General features: G+C 52.1%; 1 protein-coding gene across 13 annotated transcripts in view; it reads left to right on the forward strand.

The window, feature by feature from the left end:
* LOC117058865 (myosin-10-like) overlaps positions 1 to 23,529 on the forward strand; it is a 59,171-nt gene that overhangs the window by 24,139 nt on the left and 11,503 nt on the right. For 8 of the 13 annotated variants that reach the window (XM_033170266.1, XM_033170270.1, XM_033170269.1 and 5 more), the window contains 25 exons: positions 54 to 152; positions 476 to 619; positions 1,424 to 1,519; positions 2,696 to 2,814; positions 2,963 to 3,115; positions 4,186 to 4,359; positions 5,674 to 5,847; positions 6,939 to 7,053; positions 7,996 to 8,064; positions 9,557 to 9,750; positions 11,018 to 11,139; positions 11,343 to 11,412; positions 11,555 to 11,715; positions 13,081 to 13,189; positions 13,372 to 13,503; positions 14,068 to 14,274; positions 15,525 to 15,662; positions 16,418 to 16,541; positions 17,517 to 17,688; positions 18,622 to 18,834; positions 19,261 to 19,405; positions 20,217 to 20,423; positions 21,193 to 21,297; positions 22,058 to 22,210; positions 22,930 to 23,178. In XM_033170266.1, coding sequence (XP_033026157.1) covers positions 54 to 152; positions 476 to 619; positions 1,424 to 1,519; positions 2,696 to 2,814; positions 2,963 to 3,115; positions 4,186 to 4,359; positions 5,674 to 5,847; positions 6,939 to 7,053; positions 7,996 to 8,064; positions 9,557 to 9,750; positions 11,018 to 11,139; positions 11,343 to 11,412; positions 11,555 to 11,715; positions 13,081 to 13,189; positions 13,372 to 13,503; positions 14,068 to 14,274; positions 15,525 to 15,662; positions 16,418 to 16,541; positions 17,517 to 17,688; positions 18,622 to 18,834; positions 19,261 to 19,405; positions 20,217 to 20,423; positions 21,193 to 21,297; positions 22,058 to 22,210; positions 22,930 to 23,178 — 3,644 coding nt within the window. The remainder of the gene's footprint in view (positions 1 to 53; positions 153 to 475; positions 620 to 1,423; positions 1,520 to 2,695; positions 2,815 to 2,962; positions 3,116 to 4,185; positions 4,360 to 5,673; positions 5,848 to 6,938; positions 7,054 to 7,995; positions 8,065 to 9,556; positions 9,751 to 11,017; positions 11,140 to 11,342; positions 11,413 to 11,554; positions 11,716 to 13,080; positions 13,190 to 13,371; positions 13,504 to 14,067; positions 14,275 to 15,524; positions 15,663 to 16,417; positions 16,542 to 17,516; positions 17,689 to 18,621; positions 18,835 to 19,260; positions 19,406 to 20,216; positions 20,424 to 21,192; positions 21,298 to 22,057; positions 22,211 to 22,929; positions 23,179 to 23,529) is intronic. The other 5 variants (XM_033170273.1, XM_033170274.1, XM_033170277.1 and 2 more) reach the window with 1 other exon arrangement.

Below are 23,529 nucleotides of genomic sequence, written 5' to 3' on the forward strand. Positions count from 1 at the left end.
GATACGTGTTTCCAGATGCAATTGTCCTTCCTCCTTAACCCTGAGCCGCCCAGACCTGCTGGAGAAATCGCGAGCCATTCGCCAGGCCAAGGACGAGCGGACTTTCCACATCTTCTACCAGCTCCTGGTGGGCGCCGGGGAGCACGTGAAAGGTAAACAGATGCTGTGCACTCCCAGGGCAACATGAAAAAGGGAGTCCGGTCCTCCTCCTTCCACCTCGGCTTCCTAAAGCAGCAAGCAATAAACCCGAAGGAGAAGCAGGGCAATGCTTTAGCCTTCTTGCCTCTCTGCATAAATCTGGAAACGGAACCGGCAGGGGGAAGGCAAGGATGACAGCAATAGAAAAGCAAAGGTGGTCATTGATGACAGAACAGCACGTCTTACATCATGGGGAGCTCCTGGGTGTGGGGATTGGCTGGCGGAAGTGTGGCACCCTTGCCTCAGAGGTGCTTCTTTCTCTTCAATGACGCTACAGGGGAGCTGCTGTTGGAGCCCTTCAATCAGTATCGCTTTGTCTCCAACGGGTACCTGCCCATCCCAGGACAGCAGGACAAGGAGATCTTCCACGAGACCATGGAGTCAATGAGAATCATGGGCTTCTCGCACGAGGAGATACATTGTGAGTTGTGGGGGTCAAGAGAACAGCTGTGATCTGCCTAGCTTGGCCTTGGCCAGCTTGGTTGCCCTCCAGAGGTTCTGGACTCCAACTCCCATCAGCCCCCCCAGCCTGCACATCCAGTGGCTGATGGGAATTGTAGTCCAGAACTTCTGGAGGGCCCCAGGCTGGCCAAGGCTGAGATAGCTGATCACTATTTGCTGACTGCGTCACACCACATTCCTCTGGGGATGTTCCCAGGCAGGGCGTGATGGCGACACCCGTGACCTCCTTAAGTCGCCTTCAGCACCCAGTGGGCAGAAATGTGCTGCTTTTGAACATGAAACCTGCCATTCTGGCCCATGTGGCTGGTAGTCTCCCCAGCCGCCCTCTCCTCCCATGTATGCCACCTAATCAGAAATTAGTTTAGGTGGGGTTTTTTTTAATTTTAAAAAAAGGAGATGGCAAAGTGACTTAAGAACCTGGACTAGGAATCAGGAAGTCTTTGCTTCAGACTGAGACTCTGCTGTGAACTTGCAATTCTAAACTCAGCCCTCCCATGCCGTGCAAGGATACAGAAAATAAACAGTGGAGGGTTGTCGCGTTATCATGTTGCATTTGGAGGACTTCGGCCGCTCTCAAGGTGCTGCATGTGCTTCTCTAGCGGCTGCTGCCACATCCCATTGGCAGCGAGCTTCACAGCTCCTTGCATTTCCCTTCCACCTGCTCCCTTAGCCTCTTTTGGTGGGTGACCTTGGGTGTTTGCATCTGCACAGAGGGGTGGAGGCGGAAGCGTGCTCACGCTAAAGGCCTTTCTTGCCCACCCAGGTATGCTGCGGATGGTCTCGGCCGTGCTGCAGTTTGGGAACATTGTCTTCCGCAAGGAGAGGAACACAGACCAGGCCTCCATGCCTGACAACACAGGTAGTAGCGGGGGCTCACCAGCTCTGATAGGCAGCCAGCTGGGTTTGGGGGGGCGGGCTCTAGCGGGAGAATGCCTGTTTTGCAGTCAGAGCTCAGCCTGCCTTCCGGAATATATAAAGCAGTGATGGCTGCTAACCCATGGCCTTTCGGGCAGCTGGGACCACCAAGCAACTTTTTCTGCCCCCCACAAGACCCCACTCCTTTTGACGACAGCAGAAAAGACGCAGCACTAGGGTGGGTAGAGAGCGTTAACCCTCTCTGCCCTGGCCTGTGTCCTGATGGAGATGGAGTTTGCCTCCTCCACAGTCATCGGATTGATCATGGGAGTGAGGAGGGGGCAGTAGCAGATCTGCGTGGATCACCTGAGGAGTGAGCGCGCGCACACCCGTGTTAATGCAACTTCATGTGTATGTTTCACCTTTTTAAAGTAACTTTCCATTGTATTTTAGTGATTGGTCGTCTGTTTGCCTGAATTTTTCACCCTGAGATTGCAGGGGCAGTTTACCCCAAAACCCCGAGCACAGGGCTGGGGAACCTGGTGCCCTCCTGATGTTGTTGGACATTTGCCATCTGCCCCAGAGAGTAGGGCCTCACGGTGAAGGGTGTTAGGAGCCCATCAACATCCAGAAGGGCCACACGTTTCCCCACCCATGATCTAAGTTAAAGAAAACATACACAAGCAACCATGAATAAATGGGGGGGGGATACCCATAAAACACTCTTAACAAAGTAAAATGCATGTGAACTAGAAACTTCTTAAAAAATAAGGGTTGTGCGGGGAGAAGCTAAGATTATTCAGAATCGAAATCCTGCGTGATAGATCCTAACTATCCAGGAGTGCATTGAACTATCAGCTCGAGAGGTTGGGGAAAATGAGTCTCAGGTGCTCTCAGGTCTTCTCCCATGGCTGATACGGTGCTGTGGCAGAGAGGATGAGGTAGTTGCTGTCCTTCTTTGGACTGGGCTGCAGGACTCATCCTGTTATTTCCCAGCCTGCCACTCAGTTCCGCATCTGCCATTTAGGTGGGCTAGCAGCAACCAGGTCATTGGGTGCGTAAGCAGAGGAGTTGGGCCAGCAAAGCCTTGGGCTGACCAGGTCGAGGGTGACCATTGCGAGACAGCAGGGGACTGAACTAACAATGGGGTTGTTGCCGGCCTGTTCTGTGCCCTCTGCAGCCGCCCAGAAGCTTTGCCACCTCCTGGGCATGAACGTCACCGAGTTCACCCGCGCCATCCTTACCCCGCGGATCAAAGTCGGCCGGGACTATGTGCAGAAGGCGCAGACGAAAGAGCAGGTTGGTGGCAACGGCTGGGGTTCTGGGGGCGCCAGGGGGTGAGATGGGGTTGCCTGAAACATTATTGTGGAGGCGGGCGGGCAGAGGTTTGAAGTGGTGAAATGAGCCAAGCCTGGATCCATGCCTCTCTCTGCCCCCCCTTTTCCAGGCTGACTTTGCGGTGGAAGCCTTGGCAAAAGCGACCTACGAACGCCTCTTCCGTTGGCTGGTGCATCGGATCAACCGGGCCCTGGACCGGACCAAGCGCCAGGGCGCCTCCTTCATCGGTATTCTGGACATTGCGGGCTTTGAAATATTCCAGGTGAGGACCTGCCAGCTGCTGAGCAACCACCTTCCTTTTGGTCTGCATGTAAACCCACCCTTCTCATCCATTCCATTATCCTTTCCCCAAGCCCTTCCTCCTCTCGCCTGCCTGTCGTTTTTGCCTTTGACGTTCATCCACAGAATAAAAAGGGAGGATGCTCCTCCTTGAGGCTGCTGCTCTTCTTTCTGACACAGGCTCTGTGCTGCTGGGGGGGGGGAGGAAGGGTTAAAGTTCAACAGGTGTACCTGCACCGACGCCACTGGATGCCCATGTGGCACTAGCTAGATTGCTGCCTCTCACAGCAATCCAAAGGCACAGCGTTTATGCCGGGAATGAAGCCTTTTGATGGTAGTTTCATAACCGAGGTGTGTGGGAGGGAGCACATCCGGCTTGTGCGTAGGGCAGGTATAGACATGCTTGGGCTAAAAGCACCTCTAATGGTCTGGTTCCCAGCTGATTGTCTGGGCTTGCATAGCTCGCACGTGTGGTATTTGCAAGCCTCGGTGGTTAATTGGTTCCCTGCGTGGGCAAAAAGTCACCTGACAGTGAGGATAGGTGATCTGCAGGTGAGTATTCGGTGATATACAGGAGACCACTTGGAGTCTCATGTAGAAGCAGAATTCACACATACATATACACACACATGTGCATAGATAAACATCTATATCTACACACACACACACACACACACACACACACACATGTTAAAAATCAAGCAAATGTGCTCACATAAAACCAGCACAGTAATAATGCATCAGCAATAATAAGTCAAAATCCAAAGTTTTTACTGCATTTCAGAGGGAGGGGGAGCTTGGAGGGCCCCTGTAGGAGAGGGCTTCCTCAGTTGTGATGCACCTACCAGTTTTAATATCCTTGAGCAGAAAAGGCACAAGGAGCAGGGCCCTGTCTGGTTGTGACACGTGGGGAATTTCATGCGGGAGAAGGTATTGTGGGTCACCTGAAGTCAGAGGTGTTCGCTCTTCTTGCCAGGTGCTGATCTCCACCTGAATGCTTTTCTTTCTTTCTTTCTCTCTCTCTCCTTCCCTCTCACTGCCCTCGCCCTGCAGCTGAATTCCTTTGAACAGCTCTGCATCAACTACACCAATGAAAAGCTCCAGCAGCTCTTCAACCACACCATGTTTGTGCTGGAGCAGGAAGAATATCAGCGAGAGGGTATTGAATGGAACTTCATTGACTTTGGCCTGGACCTCCAGCCCTGCATAGACCTCATCGAGAGGCCGGTGAGCAGCCTGGGGATGGGAGAAAGGAGATAAGGGACACACCGTGCTTATTTGGAGGAAGTCTATTCCATTTATAGGGAAGAGGCTTTCTTCTGCAAGGTATTGGCCGGGGTGGGAGGTTTTGATCGGCACCTCAGTAATCTGACATTTTTGCCCCAGTCTGTGAGGAGGTGCAGTGGAATCTGCCTCTTCAGTCTGCACATAGGAGCATCACACATGCTTCCTTTTTGCTGTTTGTTTGTTTGTTTTGGCACACAAAAAAAGAAATGCAATAGCTGTAAGCTTCGCCCAGCAGGCAGATGCAACGATGGAGAAGGTTGCATTCTGCAAAAAACAAAACAAAAGAGAAAAACAACTCCATGCATGTAGAAAACTAGAACAACAGAGAGCAGGCTGGGCTAGAACATCCTTTCCCTATGATTGGCTAGTTGTTGTGCTTTACTTGCAGGGAGGTTTTTGTCCTTAAAAAAAAGCAAGCATGCAGGAACATCCATAAACACTATTTTTTTTTCCTCCTCCCCCACCCAATGTGTGTTTGGCTGAGTCACCTGGGACTGTTGGCACCCCTTGGCAGTGCACTTGCACCCCTCTAATGACATGGTGTGACCTGGAGTATGTAGATTGATTTTCCTGTGAAAGCTGGTAGGCGGTTAGGAATCTCAGGTCCAGACCTTTTTATCTAGGCTGATCCTACAACTAGTCATTTAGGGTGTAATCACCACACCTCTTCCACTCGCATTTTATATCCCTCCCATGTTTTCCTATGGAGTCTTCCTGGAGCTGGTGGGGTTCCCTTACCTTGGGAAAGCTAGCTTAAGGGGGGACCTGCAGCAGTAGCCCTGTGGGTGATCCTTAGTGCTGTTTTTCTGTCCTCTGGGAGGTGCATGGCTTTGACATGTTCACTGACATTCTTGGGGAGGAGGCATGTTGTTCTAACACCTCCTCCCTTCAGGCAGAGCTGTATCTTTCTGATCAACACCATTGCTGGGTGGGTTCTCTCACTCCTTACAAATATAGCATTTTGACAATTGTTTTGCTTTAATAAATGGCTCAAAATCATGGCACAGGGAACGGCAGTGGAAGTGTAGGAGATCCTGATTTTGTTTAAAGGGGACAGTATAGCATTCCAGTTCCCAGCCCCCTGTCACTTGCCTAGAACCTTATACACTTTTCTAGGCACTCAGTACAATTGACTCTTTCCCAGTCTATCCACACCCACAAACACAACTCTTCCCAGCGAGGCAACTTCAGCTTCTGCCTTGATTTCCTCCTTGGCTTCCCTTGCTTAATGGTTTTGGTTTTCCTCTGTCCCAGGCAAACCCCCCAGGGGTGCTGGCTCTGCTAGACGAAGAGTGCTGGTTCCCCAAAGCCACTGACAAGAGCTTCGTGGAAAAAGTTGCCCAGGAGCAGGGAACCCACCCCAAGTTCCAGAAACCCCGGCAGCTGCGGGACAAAGCTGACTTCTGCATCATCCATTACGCTGGCAAGGCAAGTTACCTCCACCCCAACCCAACCCCATGCTGGGTTTCCCCCTATTTACTGGCACTCCTGGGCTCACTTGCATCTCGTGGTTCTTACACTAGGAGGCGAAAGCCCAGCTGCTACGTTCTAGGTCTGCTGTTGTTGCTGGACTACAACTTCCATAATCCCTGACCATTGGCTGGAGCTGATGGGAGTTGTAGTCGGGCATCACCTGTAGGGTACCAGGTTGACAAAGCCAGTCTCATGACCTAACTGCAGTGTCTAAGGGAGGGCTCAGAGCTCCATAGCGGAGCTGAGGTCCCAGGTTGCATCTCAGTTAACAGAGCTGGGAAAGGCCTACTGCCTGAGGGCCTGGATAGCTGCTGGCAGTCAGACTTTGGCCCCACCTGTTTCTAAGAAAACTTCTTTGATATAATATAAAATATTAAAATTATCAATAAAAGCATGCATTTAAAAGATTGGTAAAATCAGTGTTTTTTTCTGGGGGGGTGGGGTGGGTACACAGGGGTACGCATACCCCTAAACATTTTGTGAATCTTTGTGCTTTTGTCCATTAAAATTGTGATTTTCTTCAGTCAAAATGAGAGTACCCCTAATCATTTTTTTTTAAGAAAAAAAAGCACTGGGTAAAATCATGAGTAGCTAAAACAAAAATAAAACACAGGTAACTTCTTCATGGCTGGATAGGCTTGCCTAAACAAAAATGCCTTAAACAGATGCTGAAAAACAAAAATGCCTTAAACAGATGCTGAAAAGAGCACAGTGAAGGCTCCTGTCTGACGTCAACAGGCAAGGAATAGGTGCTGCCACACCAAAAGATTGATTTCTTACAAATACCAAATGAGTATTATGTGGCACATATGATCAGTATGAGGCCCCTGACCACTTGCATCCAAAGGAATGTGGCCCTTGACCCCCCCCCCCAAGATTGCCCACTTCTGGAGTAGACACTATTGGGCTTAGATATGGACTGAATGTTCCAACTTTATCCATGCACATGGCTGGGTTGTGCACGGTTGCACACATAGGTCTGATATTTCTGCCTTTTCTCCTCTTCTTCTCTTTCCTCCTTTGCTCCCCCCCTTTTCCTTTGAAAGGTTGACTACAAAGCAGACGAGTGGCTCATGAAGAACATGGACCCCTTGAATGACAACGTGGCTACACTTCTCCACCAGAGCGCAGACAAGTTCACGGCAGAGCTGTGGAAAGATGGTAGGGGGCCTGGGAAGATCTAAGTTGATCCATTCATAGGCCATCTTCTGTCATCAGTGTCCTCCGGGCAGCTTGCAGGGATTAAAACAAAAAAAGCAATACAGTCGTACCTTTGATGCCGAACGCCTTGGTACTCAGACGTTTTCGCTCCCGAACGCCGCAAACCCAGAAGTGAGTGTTCTGGTTTGCGACCATTCTTTGGAACCCGAACGTCTGACGGGGCTTCCGCAGCTTCCGATTGGCTGCAGGAGCTTCCTGCAGCCAATCAGAAGCCACGTTTTGGTTTCCGAACGTTTTGGAAGTCGAACGGACTTCTGGAACGGATTCTGTTCGACTTCCAAGGTATGACTGTACAGTGGTACCTCGGGTTAAGAACTTAATTCGTTCCGGAGGTCTGTCCTTAACCTGAAACTGTTTTTAACCTGAGGTACCACTTTAGCTAATGGGGCCTCCCGCTGCCGCCGCGCCGTCGTACAATTTCTGTTCTCATCCTGAAGCAAAGTTCTTAACCCGAGGTACTATTTCTGGGTTAGTGGAATCTGTAACCTGAAGCGTCTGTAACCTGAGGTACCACTGTATTGCAACAGAACAATGAAGATAGCGGGTAGCTTTAAAACAGAGAGTTAATTAAATGATTAATGAGTCGGAGAGGTGGGGGGGAGCAGTTGTCTGCGTTGAATCTGAGTCTCCATACTTACACATATTATTAACCTGTTTACATATTTAATTAACCCAGTGGCCTGTAGATCTTAATAACTGTCAGTATAACTTCTCAAAGCTGCTTGAAACTCTCTCTTGTTGCTGCTGGTACTAACCACTTTGCTCTTTGCTCTTTCTGTTTCCTTCTATCCTTGACCCACCTCTCTCTTTTTCCCCCTGTAATGGATTGCTTTGCGAAACCTCACCTGCCCCTTTCCCTGCCTGGCCCTGTCCTTTCTCCAGAGATCCAGAACATACAGAAGGTCTATTTCTTTGACAGCTATGCCGTGGCATCTCAGGGTCCAGCAGAAAGTATGTCCCCCCCCCCCTTCCCACACATGAGCCGCCAGCATGTAGGAAGGGAGGGCTATAGGCAGGTTTATGAGGGGGAAGACATGCACCCTCTTCCTCTTAATATCTGGGGTGGGGAACCAGGGGGCCCTCTACGTGTCGCCCAACTCCCATCAGCCTCAAGCCAGCGTGGCCAATGGTCAGGGATGATGGGAGTTGTAGTTCAGTAATGTTTGGAGGGCCACAGGTTCCCCACCCCTGTTTCATATTTTCTAGATCAGCCTTTTCCCCAAACGTGGGGAACTACAAACAGATGGGACTACATTTCCCATCATCCCCAACCACAGATGCTGCGAGATAGGAGTGGTGGGAGTTGTAGTACAACAGCGTCTGGGGACCCAAGGTTGAGAAAGGCTGGTCTAGGCCGTGGGTGGGGAACCTCCGTTGTCAGTCTGCGACACCCACCACCCCTGACCATTGGCTAAGACAGCTGGGGGGTGCTGGGAGTTATAGTACAACGACGTCTGGGCACCCAAGTTTATTCAACCTTAGGTCCCCAAATGGGACCACAGTTTCCATCATCCCTGACCACTGGTCCTGCTAGCTGGAGGTGATGGGAGTTGTAGTCCAAAATCAGCTGGAGAACCACATTTCGGAAACCCTGGTCTAGACCATGGATGAGGAACCTTTGGCTCTCCCAGTATTGTTGGTATCACAACTCCCATCATCCCTGGCCATTGGCCACGCTGGCAGAAGCTGGAGTCCATGAATCTGGAGGGCCAGAGGCTTCCTATCCAGGGTCTGGATAATTCAGATGTGACTTCCTTTACTAACGGTGAACTCCTGTGCATTGTTTTAATAAGTCTTAAATAAGTCCCATGTCTTAAATAGGGCTTAGTCCCTGGCGAGTGTGTTGTTTTTTCCAGGAGCGCAGCCTCAAAGCCGCTCGTGGGCTTCAGAATTAAATTGCCGTGGTTTCTTTTCACTCCCCCCCCCCCCCCGGTGTCCTCTGGGTGCTATTCGGGCATGACGCTCCCTTTCCTCTCTGCAGTATCTAAACCAACAGCAGCCCAAGAGCACCTGAGGCTTCTCCCTTCAAAGGCTCACTGAGGGCAGATGGGAGCAAACAGGCCCTCAGGGCTGCTGGGTAACACTCGGCTTATTTTCTTCAGCTCTCCAATGGCAGTCTAAACTGTGTGGATTAAGAAAGCGGAGGTGCGAGGAGGGGGCTCATTGAAACTTGTTTCAGTGTCCCTTGGGGGGGGTTGGGCTTCCGTTCTCCTTCCACTCTGATGGTTTCATGTATAACTTAAGTGGGTTGGGAGATGCCATTGGCTCCAGGTGGCCTCCGTTCCCTCAGGGAGGGCTCAGAGGGGTTAGGGGGCAGCAACGGATGTTATGTGGGGTTGGGAGGGAGGGAGGGAGGAAACCCACAGATTCCTGCATTTTCCCCTGGGGAGTGGGCTGGAAGTGCTGGATGTGAGCTGAGAAGCCCCTCCGCCCTGTTCCGCAGTGGACCGAATCGTGGGCCTGGACCAAGTGAGTGGGATGGGAGACCTTGCCTTCGGCTCCTCATACAAGACGAAGAAGGGGATGTTCCGGACGGTGGGGCAGCTGTATAAGGAGTCTCTCTCCAAGCTCATGTCAACCCTGCGCAACACCAACCCCAACTTTGTGCGCTGCATCATCCCCAACCATGAGAAAAGAGTGAGTTGCTCACGTGGCGGGTGCCTGTAGTGCACATGGGAAGCAGGATGAGTGTCCTGGCATTGAAGGGAGCCCATCGGAGAATGTCACTTCTGCTCTGAAGCAGGGGGCGGCCTCCTTCTCAGTCAAAAGCAGGCCCAAGCCTTCCTCTGGGTGAAAGGGGAGACTCTGGTCCTCGAAGGGAGTTTCTTGGCCAAAGGGCTGGGTGGAGACCTCTTCGTGTGAGTGTCTGGAGGTGGTCGGAGGATGCTTGGTGGTCAGTGGATTGAGGCTGAATCCCGACAAGACAGATGTACTGTTTCTGGGGGAGATAGGGGGCGGGCGGGTGTGGGGGACTCCCTGGTCCTGAATGGGGTAACTGTGCCCCTAAAGAACCACGTGCGCAGCCTGGGGGGCCAGTTTGGACTCACAGCTGTCCATGGAGTTGCAGGTCAGTTCTGCGTCCAGGGCAGCTGTCTGCCAGCTTCATCTGGTATGCCAGCTAAGGCCCTACCTGCCTGCACATGGTCTCGCCAGAGTGGTACAGTGGTACCTCGCTAGACGAATGCCTCGCTAGATGAAAAACTCGCTAGACAAAAGGCATTCGCTAGCGAAAGGCTGTCTCGCAAGACGAATTTTCCTATGGGCTTGCCTCGCAAGACGAAAAAAATCCGATTCCCCCCCCCCCGTCAAACTGCTATTCTCCCGTTGGTGCTTCGCAAGACGAAAAATTCGCTATACGACAGCACTTGCAGAATGAATTATTTTCGTCTTGCGAGGCACCACTGTACATGTCCTGGTTCTGTCTGACTTTAGAAGACAACTAAAATAGGGAAGTTTTTAATGTTTGATGTTTTACTGTGGTTTTATAATTTGTTGGAAGCCGCCTGGGAGTGGCTGGGGCATATAAATGAATAAATTATTATTATTATTATTATTAGTAGTAGTAGTAGTAGTAGTACACATCTCCCATGAGGGATGGTGGGGATTACACTCACAGTAACCTTCGTCGCACCACAGGTCCTCCATCCCTGTTGTGCAGTGGCTAGAATGTTAGACAGGCCAGGGAAAACTGATCTGAATCCTCCTCTGCTGTGAAATCCTTGTAAAACCAGTCCAATCCTACCTCGCAGGGTTGTTGGGAAGATAAATGAGGGATAGCTCCCCCACATACCACCCTGGGCTTCTTGGAGGATGGGCAGGGTATAACTAAGAGAACAAGCAGTATTACTCTTGCTTCCTGAAGTGCCCTCTGACAGGTCCTGCTTCTTCCCGGCTCCTATTACAGGCTGGAAAACTGGAGCCGCACCTCGTGTTGGACCAGCTACGCTGCAACGGAGTCCTGGAGGGAATTCGCATTTGTCGCCAGGGCTTTCCCAACCGCATCATCTTCCAGGAATTCCGGCAGAGGTACCCTGACGACTTGAGGGAGGCCTGGCCTTAGTTAGGAGGGCAACAGGCGTGTGCCCAGAGGGGTCTGCCCCTGTTCTCAGCCCCTGAGGATCCACCATGGGCCTAACCCATCCCTGGTATCTGGAGGTGTTAACGTCAAGCTCAAGCGTGCGTGGTGTCCGTGCGATTTCTAACCTCCCTGCATTCTCATCTCCCTGCAGGTATGAGATCCTGACTCCAAATGCCATTCCTAAAGGCTTCATGGATGGGAAACAGGCCTGCGAACGCATGGTACGTGGGCCACCCTCTGGCCAGGGTGACAGGGGCAATGTGGGCTAGAACTGGCCCACATGCAGAAAACCAGAAAGTCCTACTGACTAACCCCCCCTCCCCCCCAAAAAAACCCACCTTCTGTTTCTTTTCATCCTTACAGATCAAGGCCTTGGAGCTGGACCCCAACCTCTTCCGCATCGGCCAGAGTAAGATCTTTTTCCGCGCTGGCGTCCTGGCTCACCTGGAGGAGGAGCGGGACCTGAAGATCACAGATATCATAGTCTCCTTCCAGGCAGCTGCCCGCGGATACCTGGCCCGCAAGTGAGCACTGAGCCACCGGGGCGAATTGCCAACAGGCCACTTTAAAGCAGGATGTCATCAGATTCTGGGGCAGGGAACCCAGAGATGTACAGGAGGTGGTGATGGACTCGCAACTCCCATCAGCCCCAGCCAGCATGGTCCACTGGTGAAGGATGATGGGAGTTGTAGTCTAAAAACACCTGAGGGGGTCACAGATTTCCCCCCATCCCTGACAACAGAGGAGTAGAGAGTCGTAGAATTGTAGTGTTGGAAGGGACCCTGAGGGACATCTAGCTCAACCCCCTAGAGAGATCCGTGAGAAGAAGAAGAAGAGTTTGGATTTGATATCCCGCTTTTCACTACCCGAAGGAGTCTCAAAGTGGCTAACATTCTCCTTTCCCTTCCTCCCCCACAACAAACACTCTGTGAGGTGAGTGGGGCTGAGAGACTTCAGAGAAGTGTGACTAGCCCAAGGTCACCCAGCAGCTGCATGTGGAGGAGCGGAGACGCGAACCCGGTTCCCCAGATTATGAGTCTGCCGCTCCTAACCACTACACCAAACTGGCTCTCTGAGCAAGCGTTTGGCCTATTGCAGGGGTCGCCTCTGTGCGCCACTGGTGAAGACGTCCTGGCTGCCACCACACACACTCACCGCAACCAAGCAGAGGCCCTAACCTGTTCTGTTGGCTGTTGGGCTTCTTTCAAGCCTGATTTTACCAGAGGGGAGAAGTGGAGGAAAGGGAATGGAATGTGTGGGCACCAGGGAAGCAGATGCGTGTGTCATCCCAGAGTCATGGGTTCAAGCCCCACATTGGATGAATGATTGCAGGGGGGTTGGACAAGATGACCCTCGTGGCCCCTTCCAACTATACAAGTCTATGATTCTGTGATTGTGCCCATGTTGGCAGCCTCTGGCTTAGTACGACTGGGAAGCCAGAACTTCTGGTATTCTCTGGAGAGGGGGTTTTGCTTCATCCGTCGCCAGTGATTGGGTGGAAGCTCTGTGACTGGCCATGCCCCCTTCTCGGGAATCTTTTGTGATGGACCCATGGCGCCTCCTCAGAACTCCCCGTTGGGCACGCAGAGCCCCTGGGCTAGGAGACTGCTCTACACCTGGCTCCCTGACCATCTCCTCTGGAGTCAGAAACTTGTATGAACCAAGCCAGTTGCAAACACGGCTTCACTGGTGGGCTTTGCACGGGACGGAGGGGAGGATGAGGAATAATACATCCACAGGAGGCTCCGGCATCTCAGGGGGTTGGACTGGATGACCCATGGGGTCCCACCGCTACATTTCTACTTTTCTATGGTAGTAGAGTGCACAGATCACTGGCTAAGGTACCTAAGCATGCTTTTCTGACGGTGTACGCTTCCCTCTCCTCCCAGAGCCTTCATGAAAAAGCAGCAGCAGATGAGCGCTCTCAAGGTCATGCAGCGTAACTGCGCCGCCTACCTCAAGTTGCGCCACTGGCAGTGGTGGCGCCTTTTCACCAAGGTGGGTCAGGCGGCGATGCTAAGGAGCGGGGCGTCTCATAGGACATCAGGCGTGGTTTGGGGAAGAGCAGCCTCACGGGCCAACTTGAGACCTGTCCCAAGTCTCATTAGCCCATGGAGGGCGGAGGTTCTTCCTTTTCACCCGCTTTGCCTCTCTCAACACCTTCCCCTCCTTTTCCCCAGGTGAAGCCCCTGTTACAGGTGACCCGTCAGGATGAGGTGATGCAGGCGAAGGCAGTGGAGCTGCAAAAGGTGCAGGAGAAACACGTGAAAACCCAAATGGACCTGAAGGAACTGGAGAACAAGTACCAGCAGGTGAGCATCGAGAGTGGGAGGAGCCAGGAGTCCCCAGCCATTAAGCCGCACCTCCACTCCAGACACCTGCAGATTCACTTGGACTCTCCCTGCATTGCCCTTCATATTGGCCTTCCTACCTGCCTTCTCCGTGTCCTGAAACAGATTTTATAATAGGTCCGCCTGAATTCCTTTCTCTCTTGGGTCACATCCACACCAGAAGCACTCTTATAACACATTAACAGTCATGGCTCCCCACCCCCCAAAAAAGGATAATGGGAACTGTAGTTTAGCCATCCCAGCAACCTTAGCAAACTACAGTTCCCGGGATTCCACAACTGTGGTGTAAGAGTGCTTTAGTTGTATGGCGCGGATGTGACCTTTCGTTTGTGAGGACTGCTTCCTCCTCTAAAATTCACACTGGTTGTATGTTCCACGTCAAGCTTCTAGTCCCCACTGCATAAATGGCAGGATTGGGATGAAAACCTACCTTAACTAAGGGTTTGCCGTACCCTAACGTCCTGAGCAAGGCTCCGGGGGATCTGATGCCTGTCCCTGCCTCCTTGACCCCGTTTCCGTGACTAGCTCTCGGAGGAGAAGGCCATCCTGGCCGAACAGCTGCAGGCGGAGACGGAGCTGTTTGCCGAAGCTGAGGAGATGCGGGCGCGGCTGGCGGCCCGGAAGCAGGAGCTGGAGGACATCCTGCACGAGCTGGAGTCCCGGGTGGAAGAGGAGGAGGAGCGTTGCCAGCAGATGCAGGGGGACAAGAAGAAGATGCAGCAGCACATCCAGGTGAGTTGGGAAGAGAGGACCTTCCTCCACCACCAGGAGGAGCAAAGGAGGAGGGCAGCTGCCCCCCTCTCCCTTGCGGGGAAACGGCTAAATTGATCCGTGCAGCTATACGTTAGGTGTGGTGGGTGGAACGAAGGAAGAGTTTTGCTTCATCTGCTAACGTTTGTGCAGAAATCGGCTTTTCTCGGACCAAGTTTCTAAGGGCATGCACAGAGAGAGAAGGTTGGTTGTTACCAGGTTAGTTGTGACACTGAACAGGGCCTTCTCAGTGGTGGTGCCTCAGTTGTGGAATTCCACTCCTATAAAGGCCTACCTGCCCTCCCCCCAAATCCCTTTAAAAAGATACATTTCTTCAGCTCAGCTTTAAAAATAGGTCCTGGTCTTGTTTTGAAATATAGTCAAACCTCGGTTGTCGAAACGTTCAACTTCCTAAATGTTTGACAACCGAGGCGTGGCTTCTGATTGGTTGCAAGAGCTTCTTGCACTCAAGCAGAAGCTGTGTCAGACATTCGGGTTCCGAAAAACGTTTAAAAACCAGAACATTTACTTCTGGGGTTTTAAGTATTCGGGAGCCAAAACGTACAATAACAGAGGTATTCGGGAACTGAGGTTTTACTGTAAATGCATTTGTTTGTGGCATCTGCAGAGCACTTAGGGCGACTTGCACGGTCATCCTTGCATCAGTCCTGTGCTGCAGGGTAGACTTGGGGGTGAGCAACTGCTCCGAGGTCGCCCAGTGAACTTTGTAGGTGAGCAGGGATTTGTGAAGGTCGGCGGTTCGAATCCCCGCGATGGGGTGAGCTCCCCTTTTGCTCGGTCCCAGCTCCTGCCAACCTAGCAGTTCGAAAGCACATCAAAGTGCAAATAGATAAATAGGTACCGCTCCGGCAGGAAGGTAAACGGCGTTTCCGTGCGCTGCTCTGGTTCGCCAGAAGCGGCTTAGTCATGCTGTCCACATGACCTGGAAGCTGTCTGCGGAGAAACGCCGGCTCCCTTGGCCTATAGAGCGAGGTGAGCGCGCAACCCCAGAGTCATCCATGACTGGACCTAACGGTCAGGGGTCCCCTTTACCTTTACCTTTACTCCCTGGTCCTAGTCCAGCCACTACACTGGGCTTGAATATTCTGCTAGCCCTGCTGCTTTGTTGAGGCAGTTCCAGAGCTTGAAACAACCGCTCCACTTTTTTTATATGGCCCGGGACATTTCTTTACATATGCCCACTGTCCCCTGCTCTCTCTCCTCCCTCGTAGGACATCGAAGAGCAGCTGGAGGAGGAGGAGGCCGCCCGGCAGAAGCTGCAGCTGGAGAAAGTGAGCACGGAAGCAAAGATGAAGAAGATGGAGGAAGACCTGCTGGTGCTCGAAGACCAAAACTCAAAACTGCACAAAGTGAGTTGGGGGCCCTTTCCTGCTCCAGCCTCCCCACCTCTGGCACAAAGCAGAAAAGGTGGCTGGGGGAGGGGGCATGGTTTGTGGTGTTTTATTGCCTGCCTGCCTTGTGTTTTGTGGGCCATCCTTGCTCTGGTGGGCGTCCCTTCGGTCGCTTCTCTTTTCAAGTGCTTCAGCAAGTTACATTTCATTGTGTTTGTTTAGAGTTGAATACCGATAAAATATTTTCTTTATTAAAAAAAAAAAAGCAGAGGAGGAACCGCAGCCTGCTGCTGCTTTGTAAGGAGCAGACTGCCCTCGGGGTGGGGAGTGGGGGTTATTTAAACTATTAAACTCCACAGTTGCAGAGTTGGAGGTGGAGGGGGGCATTTGGGGGGCCCTAGAGACACTTCCAAGCTGCTGGTGGTTTTGGGGGTGTGTTTCACTGACATACCAGCCAGTTCAGGCAACGCAACTACAAGTTGGATTGGAGCTCTTGCGCAACAAGCTTCGTCTCCCCCCCAAAAGATCAGATGTTTTGCAGTAAGGAAAGTTAACAGGGAAATGTGTCGCCTTCCTGCAAACGAATCGGGGTGGATGCTTAATAAAGCTGCTTGTCTGGAAGTGAGATCTAGGAGGAGGCAGATGGAAAAGTCAGGACTCTAGGAGCCTGGACTCCTGGGTTTCCTGGAAGTGTTAGGCATGTTTGGGTCCTAACCCCACCCACCCTGTGTCTTTTTACACTTGCTTCCCTTTCTGGCCACTGCCTTCACCAGGAGAGGAAGCTGATGGAGGAGCGTCTCTCTGAGTTTACCTCCCATATGGCAGAGGAGGAGGAGAAGGTGAAGAGCCTCTCCAAACTGCGCAACAAATATGAAGCCGTCATTGCCGACATGGAAGGTGCGTCTGGGAACAGGGGTGTGGGCAATTGTACATAGAGGTGGGGGGGCGGTCTAGATTCCTTCCCTGGGCACTTCAGACACCAGGAATCACATTCCTTTGGTGTTGCAGTTGAAACCTGGCATAAAACTGGCCTCTTTGGGGAAGTGCTTCTTTGGGGAGGTGTTTTCTGCCCCCCCCCGGCAGCCTCTTGGCTAAAGTCCGTGCACAGGGAATGAGCTGCGCAGGGTGTTTGTGGGGCCACATCTTGGTAGGAGAGCACATGCTTTTTCCTGCAGAGAGTCCCAGGTTCGCTCTTTGGCATCTCAAAAGTGGACTGGGAAAAGGGATTCCTGCCTGAAGTCCTGGATATCCTGTTGGTGCAGGCCAGGATTTCCCAAACTTGGGTCTCCAGCTGTTTTTGGACTACAACTCCCATCATCCTTAGCTAGCAGGGCCAGTGGTCAGGGATGATGGGAATTGTAGTCCAAAAACAGCTGGAGACCCAAATTTGGGAAACCCTGGTGTAGACCAAGACTGGGCTTAGCCGATAACATAACAAGAGCCCTGCTGGATCAAGCCAATGGTCCATCTAGTCCAGCATCCTGTTCCCACAGTGGCCAGGCAGGTGTTCCTACTGGAAGCTCCAAAGCAGCTCCTGAACGCTCTCTACTTGCGATTCCCAGTAACTGGCATCCACAGGCTATATTATACTGCCTCTGACAGTGGAGATGGAACGTTAGGGACCAATTCTGGGCTCTGGTTAGGGATGGGGAACATGTGGCCTTCCCAGGCAATGCTGGACTACAACTCCCAACATCCCTGGCCGTCGGCCACGCAGGCTGTGGCTGATGTGAGTTGGAGTCCAGCTGCATTTGGAGGACCACACATTCCCCACCAGCCATGAACAGCCTGCTTTGTGTGCTTCTACGATGGGGGCGTCCTGTTTCCTTGCTTGACCTTTCCCCCCATTCTCCCCTCCCTTCGCCCTTCTAGATCGGCTAAAGAAGGAGGAAAAGGGGCGCCAGGAGCTGGAGAAGCTGAAGCGCAAGCTGGACGGGGAGGCAGGGGACCTGCAGGAGCAGGTGGTGGAGCTGCAGCAGCAGCTGGAGGAGCTCCGGCAAGCGCTGGCAAGGAAGGAAGCTGAGCTACAGGCAGCGCTGGCCAGGTAAGTGTGCTGGGGCTGGAGGCTCCTGCCTGCTTGGCAGTGGAGCACTGCCCAGCCAGCCTCACTTTCCCTTCTGCTGGTAAGCTAGGCTTGCTGCAAGTAGCCTCAAGGTGGAACTCTTCCTTCCCTTTCACTGGGATTCTTTTTTGAGGGTATCCAAGAATGAACAAGGGAAGCAGAAGTGCGCAAGAGGGGCGTATTGGCTGAAGCTCCCTGCCCTGCAGCCCTAAACAGGTGGTTGTTATGGCTTCCTCATAGGGAATCCCTTAGAGCAGGGAATAGGCAGAAAGTAGATACCGGAAGATCTCAGGGTGGCTTTTGCAGCAGATCTCATCAAGGATGCCTGGCTCTTGGTCGTTCAACGAGTAGCAATGACTTTTCCTTCCCAATTAGGCTTCTGAAATGAAGGAAAGCTTTGGTGGAAACTATGAATGGACTTTTTTGTGTGTGGGAGGACTTTGATCTCCACTCTGGTACTTGGGACAAATTCCTGGGCGGCTGAGATGCACTCAGAGGTGCCCTTGTCTTTTAATTCTAAGCATATGCCTGGCCCTTTTAAAACCCACTGTTTTGCACTCTGCTCCAGCTAGTGGACCTCGAGGGTTCTAGGGTGAAACAAAGCAGATACCCTGACTTGGGGCAACCTAACCGACCACGATCATTAACCTATGACTCCCAAGCATGGCTTAGAAAGAAACTTCCTTCAATTTCTGAAGTATAGGTACAACCTTGGGTTAGATTCAGGGGAACAGAATTGCTCCTCTGTGCCTCTTTGGCATCCTGCAAAGATCTTCCTCTCTTCCCCTTTTGGGTGCCCACTGCCTGCCACTAGCTTTCCTCCTCCTCGCCCTCCTCCCCACTGCCCCCCTTCCCCTCCGGCCCACCCTCATCCTGGCCCTCTCGCCCCTCTGACCTTTCCCGCCCGCCTTGCAGGGTGGAGGAGGAGTCCGCGCAGAAGAACGCCGTGCTGAAGTCCCTCCGCGAGCTGCAGGCACAGCTGGCCGAGCTGCAGGAGGACATGGAGTCCGAGAAGGTGGCCCGCGCCAAAGCCGAGAAGCAGCGGCGGGACCTGGGCGAAGAGCTGGAGGCCCTGAAGACGGAGCTCGAGGACACCTTGGACTCGACGGCCGCGCAGCAGGAGCTACGGTAAGGGCCTGGTGGCAGCCGGCAGACCTGCCTGGACCCGGAGGTGGCCACATCTGGGGACAAGTAAGATGACAGGAGACAGAGATGGCCATTGACTTGGATGGTTTTGAAGGAGAGGGTTGGACAGAACCATGGAGGACAAGGCTATCCAGCAATTGCTAGCCATAAGGACTGTGTTCTGCTCCACAGCCAGAGGCAGTAATGTGCCTGAAGGCCAGTTGCTGGGAACCACAGGAGGGGAGAGTGGGCTCTTGCACTCAGGTCTTGCTTGCGGGATCTGGCCGGCCACTGTGAGAACAGGATGCTCGACTAGATGAGATTCTGACCTTGATCCAGCATGGCTCTTAAATTCTCCCCTACTCCCTAGTGGTCTCTCCACGACAAGCCCGCCTCACCCTGATCCCGTCCTTTCCCTTCCCCTGGCAGGTCAAAGAGGGAGCAAGAAGTAACCGAGCTGAAGAAGACCATTGAGGACGAGGTCAAGGTGCACGAAGCCCAGGTGCTGGAGATGCGCCAGCGGCACACGTCCGCCCTGGAGGAGCTGTCGGAGCAGCTGGAGCAGTCGCGCCGGGTACGCTGGGGCTAGGGGGGGAGGGTTGCCGGGATGTTTCTGGGGGGTTACGGAAAGGCGAGAGGGAGCTGGTAAGAGTAGGGATATGGAGAACCTGTGGGGCCTTCAGTGGTTCTTGGACTGCAGCAGCTCCCATCATCCATTGGCCATGTTGGCTGGTGATGGAGTTGGAGCCCGACAAGATGTAGAGGCTGAGAAGATGGAAGGCTCTGGGAGCCAGAGATCAGGAAGGCCTGAGCCAAGGGTGGCTTGGTTTTTGGAGGCAGGGAAGAGTTAGGAGAGGCCAACGGCCCAGAAATGAAGGAGGGTCTGCCCCTAGTTATTTATAATTTATCTGTCTGTCTGTCTTTCGCATTTATGCCCCACCTTTCCTCCAAGGAGCTAAAGGTGGTATATACATGGTTCTCTTCCTCCCCATTTTATCCCCACAAAAAACCCTGTGAGGAGGCTGTGACTGGCCCAAGGTTCACCCAGGGACCTTCCTGCCTGAGCAGGGATTTGCACCCTGCTCTCCCCCAGGCCTTAGTCCAAACACACTTACCGCTGCACCACACTGGCTCTCCTACGGAGAACACTCAAGCAGTGAGATTTTTAAAGAAGTCATACGTCCCCCTGAAATAGGTGTGTTCAGTCCTGCAGCCCAGTTTTAAGCACGTCCATTCGGTGAGCCCGGCAGGATTCAACTTGCCTTAAGTAAGCCTGCTTAAGGATCATGGCCTTTGTAGGCTGGAGGGGAGAGCAAGCGAGCAGTGGCCCAGAGCCAGGCACTCAGCGGGTTCTGATGTCTTTTCTCTCTCTCCTCCCACCCCAGTTGAAAGTTACCCTGGAAAAGACCAAGCAGGCCCTGGAAGGGGAGAACGTGGAGCTGCAGAAGGAGGTGAAGGTCCTGCAGGCAGCCAAGCTGGAGTCGGAGCAGCGGCGCAAGAAGCTGGAAAGCCAAGTCCAGGAGCTGCAGCTGCGGGCCACTGACAGTGAAAGAGTCAAAGCTGAGCTTATGGAGAGGCTGGGGAAGCTGCAGGTGTGTGTGTGTGTGTGTGTGTGTGTGTAAGAAAGTGCACTCTCTGAAGGCAACCATCCTTTCAAATTGCCTTCTCCTTCCACCCACTCCCAGTCCTCATTTTCCAAATCTTTTTACCCATGTAGCCTTCCAGGCTTAATAAGGCTCTCGTGTCTCTATAGCTGTCCTCTGTACCTTGCTGGATTTGTGCCAAGTCAGCCCACAAATTCTATGTTTAGAATTAATTGCACAAGATATTAAGTGCCCCTATAAGTGCCTGCATAATTCTGTTGCAGATACTGAAATATGTGTGGGGGGGAGTTGAGTAGCTGCTGGGGGTGGGAGATGGCACCAAGATGGTAATATGACAAGTAAAAATGGAGGGGAAGAGTAGGTAACAGCAAGGGGGGCGAGGGGGGCTCCCCTTCACCGAAACAGCCCTGGCAGCCCAAAATTATCCAATGCTATGCCCAATCTGTTTCCTGAGCCGAACATGGCTTTCATGGTTTATAAAGCCTTTCTGTGCATTCACAAGGTCTGGAAGTAGGCATTTTTAAAATACGTAAAAGAAAGCTGAACTTCTCAGAATTCCACATTGTGCACCAAATACCAGAGAGCGTTACTTGTTTGTTTGGTGGATGCATAGAATACACAACCAGAGTCTTATTTTTAACTTTTGACTTGTGATAGATGGATGTTTTGATTTCTCTTGATGCATTTGGACTTTATCTTTGGTGTGTTTGTGTGTGTCTCTCCCCGTCTGTCTGCTGCCTTCGTCTCCCGGAAACAGAACGAACTCGACGGAGTCTCCGGTACCCTGGGAAGTGCAGAGTCCAGGGCGATAAAGCTTGCCAAAGATCTGGCCAGCGTAGAATCCCACTTGCAAGATTCCCAGGTACATGGCAAAACTTGGGAATGCGAGACAGAGATGATAGAGGGTGGTGCTTTTGTGCCGGAAGGTGGGGGCAATACTTAGAGGGCAACAACAGTGAATCCCTTGAGGTTTAGGGACAAGGGGAAAGAATGTGTAAAGGGTAAGAAGCGCAGTTTCAGTTTGTAAAATGTTGCTTTATGTCCCAAGCATAGCCGTGAGTTCACAAAGCAATATTGGACAAGTAAGTCACCGTTTAGGGTGCAGCAAGGTGAAAATTTGTAAAGTACCTGCATATTCCACATGCTAAAAGAAAAAGGTATTCTCCCTGCTTACAAATACATTTTATCATTAAATAGTAGTGAACTGTGACAAAAATAGGCTGTAAACAGCTAGGAACCTAATGTATCTACTTGTAAAACAACCTCAAAAAGAAGATCTGCCCAGAACTTTCTTAATGTTAAGAGGGGCAGGCACTAATGAGCAATGCTAGATAGCATGTAACGTCATTTGGGGGCAATGAATAAGAAGGCCATGCTCCATCCTTTCAGGCTTCTGCCACTTGCCATAGAGACAGGTCTTGTAATGTGTTAGGGGGCTGGACTGTGGGCTTAATTGCACCTAGTCCCTCTCTTACGTTCCCCAGGAGAGCTCTAGTAGGTGCAGAGAGAACAGAGGGCTGAGAGCTGGAGCACCTGATTTCCTGAGAGGGGGGGAAGAGGAGTAGATCTGGACAGGTTTGGTCTCTTAGCACATGTCCTTTTACCCCACCTCTCAATCACAGGAACTGCTCCAGGAAGAGACGCGGCAGAAACTGAATCTGAGTTCTCGAGTGCGGCAGCTGGAAGAGGAAAAAGCGGGTCTGCTGGAGCAGCTAGAGGAGGAGGAGGCTGCCAAGGGGAACTTCACCCGCCAGATCCAGAGCTTACAGCAGCAGGTGGGAAGTAGAAGTGTTTGACAGGCAGTACCTCCCCCACCACCATACACACAGTGTGAGCCAAAAGGAAAAACCAGGTGTCATTGGCTCTCGTGGGTCCACCAGAGAAGGCATGTTGGACAAGCTTTTATCTCAAGTCAATGGCTTTCTCCAGTGAGAAATGGAAAGATCAAGGCTTCCTTGCCCCCTTTCTCCCCCGTGGATTGAACTGGGGAAATGTATATCCTGGCCCAGTTCTGCCAGATCACTTTCTTTGGACCTGCACACAAAAGGGAAGAAGGACTTGGTTTCTCTGCCGCCTCTTTCCTGGCACCAAGGATTGGAAAAGTGCCCCGCAAACGTAACTAGTTGGTGCTGCAGCCGAGGTGTGAAGAGGAAAGCGAGTTGCTGCTTTGCTCTCCATGGGGAGAGGCAGCTCAGCTTGCCTTCCCCTTTCAGCCAGAGATTTGCTGGGAAATATGTTAAAAAAATTATAACGGAACATGATATCCGGGTAAACACATGCTAATAGAGTTCTTTTTTAAAAGAAGGAAAAGTCATTTTGCATCACCAGCATTTGAAGAAAGGGAGAGAGGGGGGGGGCTGATAAGATCTGGGTGGAACTGGGGTTTTTGCTGAAGAAGCCTCTCACAAACTTAACTTTCGAAGTTCTCAACACATTTTGGTTAGCCTGGCGCTGTGTGGACAGTGTGTGACTTCCCCTGTGGCCATCCCGCCAGGTGATGGAGACCAAGAAGAAGCTGGAGGACGATGCTGGGGTAGCCGAATCAATAGAGGAGGCTCGGCGTCGGGCAGCCAAGGACCTGGAGGCTCTCTCCTTGCGCTACGAGGAGCGGGTCCAGGCCTGCGACAAGATGGAGAAAGGACGGACCCGGCTGCAGCAGGAGCTGGACGATGTCACCGTCGCCCTGGACCAGCAGCGCCAGGTGGTCTCCGCCCTCGAGAAGAAGCAGAAGAAATTCGACCAGGTGAGGCCTATGTTTCCCCCATCAGGTCTTTCTGCCAATTAGTTGTTCCACCCCTGACCCAAACTGCAGTTTGCCCCTCAGTCACTTCAGTTGATTATATACTGCTTCCCCCCCCCCCCCGGAAAAAAAGATGTCACCTTCCCTGTACACAAACACCCCCCGCCCCCGCTCTAATTCAGTTCCTAAAGGGCTTTGCATACCTGAAGATGAAAAGTATTGTCTCAAAAGCTACACCCACTACAAGCTTTTCTTTGGCTCAGAAAAACTGTTAACTTAAACGGGTTTTTCACCTGTGATTTGGAACTATTCCCCTCCCAATGGGAGCTCTTTCTTCCTGTCATTTTGGATACC

The sequence above is a fragment of the Lacerta agilis genome, chromosome 14 (genome assembly GCF_009819535.1).
Source record: "Lacerta agilis isolate rLacAgi1 chromosome 14, rLacAgi1.pri, whole genome shotgun sequence".
Taxonomy (NCBI): Eukaryota; Metazoa; Chordata; class Lepidosauria; order Squamata; family Lacertidae; genus Lacerta; species Lacerta agilis.